General features: G+C 37.6%; 1 protein-coding gene across 1 annotated transcript in view; it reads right to left on the bottom strand.

Moving 5' to 3' along the window:
• SMARCA2 (SWI/SNF related, matrix associated, actin dependent regulator of chromatin, subfamily a, member 2) overlaps nt 1-12,773 on the bottom strand; it is a 79,134-nt gene that overhangs the window by 52,966 nt on the left and 13,395 nt on the right. Inside the window, exons 5-11 of the mRNA XM_010155017.1 lie at nt 10,705-10,831; nt 9,282-9,455; nt 8,887-9,060; nt 6,398-6,572; nt 2,781-2,824; nt 1,372-1,502; nt 1,115-1,175 (exon numbers count right to left, since the gene is read on the bottom strand). Coding sequence (XP_010153319.1) covers nt 1,115-1,175; nt 1,372-1,502; nt 2,781-2,824; nt 6,398-6,572; nt 8,887-9,060; nt 9,282-9,455; nt 10,705-10,831 — 886 coding nt within the window. The remainder of the gene's footprint in view (nt 1-1,114; nt 1,176-1,371; nt 1,503-2,780; nt 2,825-6,397; nt 6,573-8,886; nt 9,061-9,281; nt 9,456-10,704; nt 10,832-12,773) is intronic.

The raw sequence follows: 12,773 nt of genomic DNA, 5'->3' as shown, positions 1-12,773 counted from the left end.
TAGGCTTCTAGTTTCTTAACTTTTTAAAAACAGACCACATTTTTATTCTTTCTAAAATAATTTGTCTTCTGGCTACAGTTGCATTGGATAACCAACAACTTAAAATCTCGCTAATGAAGCCAAACAAAACACTGCTCTGAGTTCTGCAAGGGTATTCTCCTAAGAAGGATTTCCCCACATATAAACAACACTGCTATTAAAGAGTCTGTGGGAAAAATGTGGGCATAACTCTTATCTGACAGGTATCTGACCTCCCCTCCTATCTTAATACTGAGAGTCTTGTAGAATCATATTAGCAGTAATTCATCCTACAAAGGCACATACCTTAACATCATACAGTCCAGCCAGTTTCAGTGGTCTTTGGTCTAGTATTGTAAAGAATGCCACACCTAGGAGATCTGAATTCTATACCTAGTTCTGCTATTAGCCTGTTGATCGAACATGGTCCTTCTCTACTCTGCAGTTTTCCTCTCCTTTAGAAAGTACTTGTCTGAAAAACGCTATGCAAGCATCAATACTGATTATTCATAGTGGTTTTCATATTATCAACCTGCAGAGCTGGGGTCTTTGTGCGTGTTAAGATTCTTTTTAGACATTTTGTAATAGCAGTATATAAATAACCATTAAAGTATCAAATCAAATAAGCCTAACCGGAACAGTCTGAACCTAAATCCTTGACATATACCTATTTATATATTATTTTTATTAAAAACTTAATGTTTTACTCAGAACAGCCAATAAAACGTCCAATGCATAAATATTAAAGCCGTTAACTTAATTCAGCATAAAGCCATAATACAGCCTTTTCTGACATAGATTTTAAAATAGGAACCTGCCTATATTCTCTGTTTCATGATTATTAGGCTACATATTTACTTTTTCTAACCCAGACTACCAGTCAGGCATTCACAGCACATGTAAAAGGCAACTGCTATGAACTGAAAAGAATTACAAAACCAGTTACCTTCTCTGTTTGTACTAATCTTAAAACACCTACACACATGCTATCGCTTTCCCTTCCTTTCTTGTGAAAAGGGAGGAAAATATCACATCGAACAAGTTCTTGCTTTTTACTGCATTACTTGTCACAGTATCATGTTTTAAAGATGCATACCTCCTCCTCATATTCAGAGCCACTTTCATCTTCACTGTCTGACCTGGGAGCAACTTCATAGCTGTACAAGGATAACAGAAAGATTATGAAGTACAGATAACAAGAGGAGGGACTAGGCTCAATACAACTCCTACTCAGCTTACACATAATAAATTAAAAGAACAGAATTGTATAGGTAAAAAGAGTAACTAAGAGAAGACCATTAAAATTAACAATGCAAATAGAAAAAGCAGCCTATTTGTATGCTAACTACTTACCCTGGGTTCATTTCTAGCCAAGCATCCAGCTGACTTGCTTTTGGTGCTTCTGGTCCAAGAAGAACTTTTCCTGTTTCAGTGTGAGTCACTTTGACTGGAAGGTCACTCATCTGACTACTTTCATCTATGGGCTAAAGATTCAGATGAAATTTATACCATAAAGCAACTGAATTTCATGTTTGTCATACACAATAAAAAGAACCAATAGCACCTTCAAAATTCCAGATGTGAACAGCAGTGAAGTTTTGTTATTAAAAGCTACACCTTCCCACCTAGCTATCAGGGAAACACTTTTAAGTAAAGAAGGCCTATTTTAAAGATTCATTGTCCTGACTTCTTCAATTAAGCTGACAAGGCACTTGCAATAATAAAACTTATTACTTCTTCTGGCACTCCAAAAAACCCGGAATAGCGTAATTAATTTTTCTACTATTTGTCTGCCTCATTTAATCACAGATTTTGTACTTTGACGTATTTTGCCATTTATTACTGCTTCTGCTGAAGGATCTTTTCCTAACAGACAAGTAAACAAGGAAAAATAATTCTGAACAGGTATAAATACCATGACTGACAGAATATAAAACCTAATCCATTTCCATAAAAACTGAAGTTACAGGAATGTTACGTGCTTTTTCCTTGTGCAACTGTAACTATACTAAAGGATTTTACTGTAACTCTTCTAACTACATCAGGAAAAGTGTCACTTGTAAGTATAAAAAAGACCAGATAAGTATCACTTGCTGGTGTAAAAAAGATCAAAAGTAAAACAACAGATACAGTTCTGAAGTCTTTACATAAAAATAAAATGGAACAGAAAAATGGCATTAACAGAATAGTTCTTCATGAGATAGCATATGCCCTGCTACTGAACAAAAAATGTTATTCAAAGAATGACACACAAAAATTACTCATTTCCATTTGCTTCCGAGGAAGAAAGAACATTCGGGTGTCTTAAGACATCATAATACAGTATGTCATAATATAGTACACAGTCTGTCCTGTGTCTGAAAGATGATGACATGCAATGTCAAAAATGTATTTCACAAAAATGAGAAGCTAGAATATATTGTGTTTACAAGTTCATTTTACAAAGTAAATCATGTCTACACATGGACTGCAAGAAAACCATTTACTTTTAAGTATATAAAAAAAGCTGAGAGGGATTCCTAAGCAGACTGAGTGATAGAGTCAATGTATTCTTCTTTAAGCCTTCAACTTTCTGAAGAGAAACAGACTACCATAAATTGGTCTAGATAATTTTTATTCTTGGTTATAAACAGCTGCTCTTCTTAGATCATTTGTGGTCACTTTTTTTTTTTTTTTAGATACAGCAATGGCACACAGTACAACCACTGGAAAGTTTAAAAAAAAAAAAAAAACACACAAACAACACCTTGTAAAATTCATACCTCTCCATCAGGGCCAAGACCAGATGCTATTCCTTCTGCATTTTCTTCAGCCTTCTACAACAAATGAAGTGAAAAGTATCATGGTCAGTTTACAAGTATAGGGAGGATACTTCTATGCATTTTGGACTATGATGTTTCACTCTACTTCTGAATCACCTGGGATGCACATAATGTAAGGTGTGGGTGGATATATGTAGTTTGGCACAGAGTTTCTATCACATCGCTAGTCAGTGTAATAAATCTGCATTTAAGAAGTGGCTGGCCTACTGAGTTTTTCGTCTAGACCTAGAGCTCAGTTGCTTAAAGGCTGTGCTAGTACAAATAAAATTGTAATTAATTTTCATGTGATACAGTATTAATTTCCTCTGAAGTGCTTTAATCTCAGTTTTGGAGGCATCGCCAAGCGTCACAGATTTTTTATTCATACAGCATTTTTATTTTGGGTATGTACACAATTTTTTTGGTCTGACAGTTAACGAGGAGTATTTTGGGAGTCCTTTGTGCTGTATCTCAATTAAGTCTAGACCACAACTACTCATTACAAACAAAAAAGAACCCTGGAGCTCTTAGCTGAAGTAAGCTAGATTTCTTCTTCTCTTCAAGCACCACTGAGAAAAAAACAGTATCTTTGTCAAAGCCTGTCCTCATTTACCCTACTTAAAGATCTCAGAATAGTACAAGAAAATGGCAGACATAGTTCACTTCTGAAATGGAACTTCCCTAGACAATTCTGACAATAAGCAAGACAGGTCAGAATACAGCTTCTGCTCCTGGCACAGTGCTGGGTGTGTAGTACTACAGCACAGTTTTATTTTGGTTACCAATGCAAACAGATCAGACTAACAAGAAGAACAGATATCTTAAATTGTGTTTTATAGGTAACTTCCAAGTATCATTAATGTGTGTGATAAATTTAGATAACCCAGTTGTTTCTCTTTTTAAGAAGACAAGCAGCAGCAGCAGACATGGGTCAATTCTACATTTAAAAGAAGTTTATTATGTCTTTTACATGTCTTCATACTTTGGGACAGATGCTTAATTACCAAAAAAGGAAATCTGGCTAAGATCAGTTCTAGTCTAAAACCTTTAAAATATTTATGAATTGTAATATTCTTTAATACACAAAAAATAACCTGAAGGAGAGTCTTATAAACACTTCACTGGGCTACACAAATGTCATTGGTCCTCCTGCTCAATGCAACAATAACTGATGCTCCGCAAGAAAAACATCAATACGAGCTTAAAGGCTGCTTGCTTCAACATTCCTGGTCAGCAGGTATGTCTGCTGACAAAGGAAGGAACCGTACCAGAATTTAAAAGTTTAAACAAGGAGATGGGCAGGATAAGTTACAATAGCACGTATCTGGCCTCAGCTGAACAAGCTACATTGACTGAGGATATTTTTCCCCTCAACAAACAACAAGGGGAGGGGTCCATTCTTTTGCATGTGAGAATGTGCACGTGAAAATCCGCATGTTCTTTTTGCACTCTCTAATATTCTTTGCACTCTCTAATATTCAAATATATAAAATTCTTCTATCTTAGCTACACTTAGTGTACAGAACCTTACAAATTAAAACACACCACCACAAATACGTGGTAATCATCAGTGCTGTCCACTGTGTGAAGATCAGATCCTGCTGTAAGAGCAGAAACAATCTACAGCTAAAAACTATTTCGGAAAGCAGAAACATACGTTACAAGGAAGATAAACGTAAATAATGACAGATATCTCACACTTGTGTTTTAGGCTATACAAATATGTCTAATTTAATCTTGACAACATAATCCTTAACAAGAAAATAACAACTGTACAGAAGTAGGAAGCTACATTTCTTCCATTCTTCATGTAATGACAAGTAAAACTCCTATGGATAAATGTGAAAGGTCGCATTACAAATTAAAATGGCCTATCAGATGAAAATTTCATCTGGAGTACTGAAATTTGATTCTTGCAAGAATATAGGGTTCACTTGAATATTATATAATGTGAGCCTGGCAAAGATGGGAAGCACTTTTTCACATCTACTTCATCACTGCCATTTCTACAAGAAAGTCCTATCAACTCTCTTCTCTCATTTTTCTGGAAGTACAAAATATGTAACTACAGGTGTTTTACATGGATTACAAACCATAAATGAGTAAGTATTAAAAGTGGATGAGTCAGAAGAAGACACAGTGCCCACTAACTTCAATGAGTGCTGCAGCCATGCAACAATGAATTCATAATATTATAATTAAAACAAAAGGTAATTTCTGTGTGCACTCCTGTATCTTTGACAGATGAGCAAAAGCTTGGTGCAAGTAACTTAATTATGAACAAAAAGCTATGGATGATCAAGGCAGAGCTGAGATTTTTTTCTGCTAATCTTCCTTTATGTTTTAGGCTGGGACATTTAAAAGTACTGCATATTTATGTGGCACATTTCCTTATACTTCAGTGACAGAAAATTATGTCTTTATTAACATGTCCAGAAGATCTTCTGTTTCTCATACATACTTCAGCTAAAATGACATAGAAATAGAATGATATCACAGATTTGTATTGTTGAAGGACTTAGAATTTTTCATTACAGCAGTGCATTTACTCCACATACTATCTCATTAAGGATTACCTCTACTGTGAATTCTGTACATTAAATCAAGTGTGTTCTCACTGGTAACAGAGGTCAAGAACCCTGTTTAAATTACATCTTCACTTTGTAGGCAGGGGATTGTTCCTATGTTCAGAAAATACTCTCAATAAAAAGTACAGAGGTTCTGGAGAAGGACAGGAAAAAACATGGAATATATACGCTGGTATTTATTACCATATTTAAAGTGCTGCTTATGTTTATATAATTTATTTAAATATAATGTTTATACTTGTATCAGAAATTAGTAGCAAACCAGGCATGGGAATGGATTATATAAATCTTCTTATCCATCCTGTAGAGATGAAAGGTACTCAGCGGTCACAAAAATGACAGATCATTCGCTTAATGATTATTTCACACACATAATTATTTTTTCAAAAATAGCACTGTTCAGTTTCCACAACAAGTCTCTCTCAGAGGGTATTTTATACAAAGAATGGTAATTTTTAAAAGGTTCAATTAAATGTTAAGGCGGCACAATGAACATACTACTGGCAAATACCCCTTTACTATAATAAACTCAAGTTCTTTCCGTATCATCATTTCCAATAGTCCTACAAAATGGACTGAAACAAGTGTAGAATCTTGAGGCCTAAAACTGTTACCCTGTATGCAATAGCTACACAAACCAAACTTTTCCCATCTTCCTCATACAACGTATTCTGGATCCACTGGATCCTTTTTGGGTACTTCAATCCTAATATACATGTCTGACCCATTTTGTAGAAATTTGTCAGTAAGTCAATGTTAACAGCCCACTGTTTTCTAATCTACTGCCTTCTCTCTTTCTTTGGAATTAATGATAGCAAATTTCTTACATATTTCAGTGGAGAGAGAGGAGTTCCCTCAGTGTTAAGAATTTGGCAGTGCAGATGTTTTTAAACAATCTGGTACATATATGACAACTGCGTATCACTACATTTATTAAGACTAAAATTGGATTTGAAGAAGAGATGGCCTAAAAATACCAGCTGTTACTACTCACCTTCTTCCTTCTCCTTCTCTTCTTCTTCTCTTTGGCTGCTTGTGCCTGCTTATGCTCCCATACCAGGTTAGTCAGGTTAGCCACATACTCGTCTGTCTGCTGCAACAGGTAGGCTAGGCGTCTATCTTTCTTTTGATCAATTAATTTGCGGTAGCCTTCTTCATCTTCAGCCTAGCAATACAAAATAGACATCAGCTATGACAGAAATGCTTCCAAAGAAACGCCAACTAACAGCTCTGTCAATAAGCATGGGCGACCTTAGCTAGGTCATCATGATCTGCACAGGAGACAAGACAACCATTACAGAAATGCTTGGACTATCAGGCCCAGAGGGTCACACATTTATGTTAATGGGTCAGAGAATCATAGAATAATTAGGGTTGGAAGGGACCTTAATGATCATCTAGTTCCACCCCCTCCTTGGTCAGGGACGCCTTTCACTAGACCAGGTTGCTCAAAGCCTCATCCAGCCTGGCCTTGATCACTTCCAGGGAGGGGGCATCCACAACTTCTCTGGGCAACCTATTCCACTGTTTCACCACCAGCACAGTAAAGAAATTCTTTCTCATATATAATCTAATAAACTGCACTCTTGCAGTTTAAAGCCATCACCCCTGTGCTATCACTATACGCTCTTGTAAGAAGTCCCTCTTCAGCTTTCTTGTAGTCCCACTTCAGGTACTAGAGGCGGCTATAAGGTCTCCCCAGAGCCTGTGAGCACACACTGCCAGCTCATGTCCAGCTTTCCATCCACCAGTGCCCTCAAGTCCCCCTCCGCAGGGCTGCGGAGGACCATACACTTATCTGGAGACATTAAGAAGGATACCACAGCAGTCTGTCAGGGCTATGTTGTGTTTAACATCTCTATCACTGACCCAGTGGAAGGGATGGAGGGCACTCTAGTCAAGTTTGCAGAGGACACAAAACTATCGGATAGCAGTCAATACTCTCGAGGGCTGGGCTGCACTTCAGAAGGACCTGAACAGGCAAAGAAGTTGTGCCATTTCTCACCTCAGAGGCTTGGAACTCTATGATGATAGTACCATGGGAAGGTGGTTGGACTGGAGAGCTCCCTGTCAGCCTGACCAACTCTGCGATTCAGGGACTCTATGATTTTAAATAATCTCCTACTCTCATGGACAAATGACTGGAAAATCTACAGCAGTTATGACAGGTAAGAGGGGGGAAAAAGAAAAATCACTTAATGCCACACCAAACAGATTACAATGTCCCGAAATGGAGATGCTTGATTAAGCCTCCTAGAGAAATCATTCTTCAAAGACATAATGTGCAGGTAGCCCATACCCAGAGAGAGCTGGGAGCTGGATGTGAACTTGCATTTAGTCCCTTTTCCAGCATTAATACCAATCTTTTTCTTTTAGGTCTTAGAAGAAAATTTTCCTTTGGGCAGATAATCTATTATCTTTCTACTCTGGTGTTATTCCATCCTTGATATGGGTCACTATTAAGAGACAGGATTCACCAGACAAGCCATATCTCCAAGTCACTGTGGCAAATTCTGCAGCCATACAGCAGTGCCGAAGTGTGTTGCTAGAGGTAAGACATATCAGAAAATATTATTTTTATGTGCTGTGAAGATATAATGCAGCTTTTGAGCATGTCAGAAAAATACAAGGAAAGCATCAGAGATGCCTTTGTCAACTTCGGCTAAAAAAAGAAATAAAGTAAGTATACAATCCCTTATGAAAACCAAACACAAGTAAGAAATATTTTAAAGATGATGACTTTAAAACACAGCACTCTGCAAGATACAAAAAATCTCCTGCCTTTCTAAAGACCAGAACTGCAGAAAATTGGCCAGACCAGCTGCAATGTTCAAATTGAGCTTGTAAAATGGCTTGTAAAATTCAGTTGCAATGTTCAAGCCACCATGACTACAAGTCTCAAAACCTAAGTTTTTAGAGTTTATTATTAATTATCATTACCATTACTGAATATATAGTCACTGTAAGCTAGCCAAGGTACTTCCTTCGTACATTCAAGCTGGTCTTCACAGTATCTTTTAAATCATACCAGTGCCCATTCCTGCACATGATATATACTAGTACTAAAGAGCTGTGACACAACCGCCATTTCTAACAGTAGTCAATGAAAAGGAATCTGTGGAATGAATTCAACATTGCTGAAAAGATATGTGAAGAGTTTTAGACACAGCACACTCTCCTAGACCACATCAAGCATCTCAGAGGAGATGTTTGTAACAATCCCTAGCACATACATGCAAATTCAAAATTTATCACAATGACTAAAACTAAATAAGCAAAATACCCCCCCTAACATAACACACTACCATCATCAGAAATACACAAAATCAAAGTGCAGCAGTTTTTTTTACTTTTTGCATTATAGAGGCTTTATTCTGCAAATAAAATGCATGGGTGTGACTGAAACTGTATGAAAAATATTAAAATTATATATATGTAATTCTAGCTGAAATAACCATATTCCTTCCTCTACTCCTTACCATTAGTCTTCTCATTCTTTCTTTCTCAATTCTCTCAGTTTCTTTTTTCTGCTCACGCTCAGTGTTGGCATGCCAAGTTGCCACAGCTTTAGAAAGTTTCTGTATTTTCCCAGCTACTGAACGGTGGTACTCTTTAAAATCTTTAGCATGCTGCAGTATGCTATTCAGGTATTCCTAGAAAGAGAAACAAATTAGTGCAGACACTTGGACATTGCACAGGATTTGAAATCAGGAGTACAGAAGTTCTAATCTTACCTTTTTCCAATTGCTTATCACACAATTTGGAGTGTTTTAACCTTAGAACTCCAAAGATAAGCAAAATACGTAATGGGGAAGACCCACACAGCAAAGCAAGGTGTATTTCTTGCAGGTGCACAGCTAGTAAGTTAATATACCTGATGCTTCTGCCTTCGCTTCCTCTCCTGTTCTATCTTCTGCTGTTTCTCAAGCTTTTCTGTCATACGGGCCTCTCTCAAAGTCTGTCGTTTGCTTCGTTTGTAGGCTTTGGAGTTCAGTGCTGTCTCCAGTGTTGTGTCACGACGCATGCAGGCTACTACCTCTTGTCTTAGCTACCAGCAGGAAAAAAGAAACATTTAAAAACCCATCATTTTTAATACATGGAGGAACAGCTTTAAACACTGGTATGGCAGAGTAGAACAGTAACAGTCCAGATGATGTCCCAGCCTCCTCTTCCCCTTTCCACTACAGTTCTGAAAAGACCCAGCATCTATATAACTGCAGCAGCTATGTCTGTCTCCTTAAATAAATCTTAAGTCTCCACAGGATGGCCAAAAGTGTTAATGACTCGTAATCATTTTTTTTCTTCCTTCTTCACAAGAAGCTGCAAATGACTGTCCTGTTGTAATGCAAGCTGAGATGTTACACCATGGAAGTAAACCACATATGAACAACATACATAACATACTTTCTAGAGCTGGACCTGAGCACAGCTGACAACCCATTTCGTTGCCGGCTGCACAGGAAACAGCAGGGAAAGGTAAATGCTAAGAGCTTGGAACAGCATTTCCACAGTCCCAGCAGTACAGAAGGGAGAGCCTACTGCGTTTCACCTGACTTCTGAAAAAACTTCATTACAAAGGAGTGCCAAGGGTAGAGGGAAGGAAGACTTGGACATCATGGTACAACTACTGCCAAGGCTTCTGCCCAGAATATTTTTGCTTGACCTGCCAAATCACATCTTTGTTCTTCCAAATTAGCTGGAAAGGGCAATGGCAAGAGGCGTGTAAGAGTCTGGCAGTGTGATTCCTTTTCTGAAATTCATTTGCTGACACATGCACTCAACATCCAACTTGTATCTTACGTATGATCTTGTTACGCTTAATTTTCAGTCTGCCACAGTGGAAATCCTGAAAACAGATCACAAAGAAATCCCACACACAACAAAACAAAACATACAACTTTTCCTAAAACAAGGAGATCCTTGGCCAATATGAACTATGTCCAGAAAGATGTGTCTATTGAGATTTGTGCTGAAAATCAATCTGCAGCCTGTCCACCTCTTGTTTTGTGTTTGTGCCAATGCCATATTCATTATGAAGGACACAGTTCTATGGTTACACTTGAAACTCAGAGATAAAGCAAGAACCAAAAAGAACATTTTCACATTTTTATCAACAAAACAGAATAATTTCTAAGTTAAGTATTTCTGTGACTTGCTTATCAGCCAAGTTTGCTCTCATGCAAAACTCTGGCTTAGGCTCAATGATGCTGCAAAATCTCTTGCCAGTTTACTCTTTGCTACATGAGCATGTTCGGCTGAAAATTCTATAGAAATTTTCCTGAAGCAGAAGGCATTACCTGGCGCTGAAAATTCAGTAACCTAAGTGCTTTCAACTCCACTGTAGCTTTGGTTCGCAGGTCAGGGGGCAGAGAACCAGGCAAGTTCTCCAGTTCCTGGATTCTATGAGCAATTCGAGCCTGAAGCCTAAGTAAACAGACAATTGAGTAAGACAGAGAAATCTGTGAGCAGTACGGTAAAAACAGACAGTTTATCTCACACATACTGAGACTGAGGTTTTTACTATTTGTTTCTGAACTAACAGGCTTTCGCAGCAATGACATTAGGTATCTTTTTCCACTTCAAAAAAAAATAAATAATGAAAATATCCCTTGGCCCTTCTTTTGACTAAAATTATATGTATAAAAAGAAATGTGGGGATTTTATTTTACTCATACAATACATGTTTTCAAGCTTCTTTGATGGGTGTTGTTTCTTGCACAGTGTAGTCAGTGTTGACACAGACAGAACTTGCCTTAATATCTGGAATTCTACTTATTTTATTGACAAATGAAAAGTTCATTAGTAAAGTACTCACACTTACACAGCTGTTACACTGTAAATCATATACTATTTCATTCTTCCTTTACAAACTCCTTTTGCATTCATTTGCAAATTCAAGAGAGAAAGCAAGAGAGAATAATGGACAAGCCAGACAGAACTTGTTTTTTCTAATTTTCACACTGAAAACCAAAGTCACAAAAGTAACAGTTGTATCGGTTTTGTGTTTTATTTAGAAGTAAGTACTTCTGTGAACTGCAGATTTTAGCAATGCACTAAAATAACAGACCCCAAAATTTTAAGTTATCCAAAAGTTGCATCTAAGTTCAACTGAATCAATTACCTCCATTTCCCACATGCTGGGGGGAAGAACGGGGGGACAACACCAGAAAAAACAACCAACCAAAACCAAACACACACACCCCCAAAACCAGAGAGTCCTCTTTCTCCCAAAATCAAAAACCTAAAGACCCCAGAAGAGGTAGGTATCTCATCTCTCTATACTCCACAAGACTCCCAAAATTTCCCTTTTCCTTTCCCTTCTACAAAACATCTGATCATATTAGGAAAAGGTGTCTGTTGCTGTTCTCCTGCAGTGAGGACTGCCACAAAGGGAGAAAGGAAACACTTTCTTCAGGGCTTCTCTGCACACAGTACCATTCTTCCCCCGCCCTTTCTCCCTCTCATCACTCCACAGTATTAGCACAGTGACATAAACTCTCATACACATGACATGTCAGCCTCACATGAGGCAAAATGGCTGATTCTGACATACGGAGTCAGAACAAATCAAAGAGCTAGTAGTATCTCACCCTAACCGCATGCACCATGACTCATGTATAATCTGAAAAGCAACTGCAATCACTTGTACAGTTGCAGACTCCTCTGGTAATAGTACTCCTTCCTAAATCTCCTAAACATCCTAGAACTCCAGGGGTTTTTTTGTGTTACTGAAAGACTTCTGAAGTTCCTGGAACAACACATAGGAAGTAATGCTGCATTACTCCAAAAGACAAACTTAGTGTCCTCAAGAGAGTGAAAACTTGAAGCAGAATTACGTTAGTTTTTCATACAGACTGAAAAGGAAATCAAGAAGGGCTACTTCCTAGTAAGAGAAAGTTCCATTGGAAGCTATAGACATTTGTCCAGGCCCAGAGAAGTTCATGATTCCCACAGAAAAATTATTCATTCAGAAAATGACACTAGCATATTTTGTTCTTTCAAGTGCATGTACTACACTAAAAACAGGCCACATTTTGTACAACTTCACCCATGACTGGGCATTCCAGTGAAGAAGAGATTTTAGTGCATGTAAGGATGGAAAAGATAATTAAGTGGTTTTCTTGGAAATTAGATGTACTATTGTACATCCATAGAAAAAAGCAGCCAAGATACACAAAGAGAATACTGTTCTAAATCACTGATGATTTAGTGCTCTGCCTGTTGCTTATTCACACATGCCTGTAATCATGCATCACAACTATGATTCATTACGCTATTTCACTACCCAAATAGCTGCAATGCTTCTCCTGAAACTATCATCTACAAAGCAGTTATAGCCAAATCGCAGTTTCACCAACTTTAGGGG

The sequence above is a fragment of the Eurypyga helias genome, unplaced genomic scaffold, assembly GCF_000690775.1.
Source record: "Eurypyga helias isolate BGI_N326 unplaced genomic scaffold, ASM69077v1 scaffold34247, whole genome shotgun sequence".
In the NCBI taxonomy this organism is placed as follows: Eukaryota; Metazoa; Chordata; class Aves; order Eurypygiformes; family Eurypygidae; genus Eurypyga; species Eurypyga helias.
The sequence above is the reverse complement of the archived record's forward strand: the minus strand, read 5'-3'. Positions and strand labels throughout refer to the sequence as shown.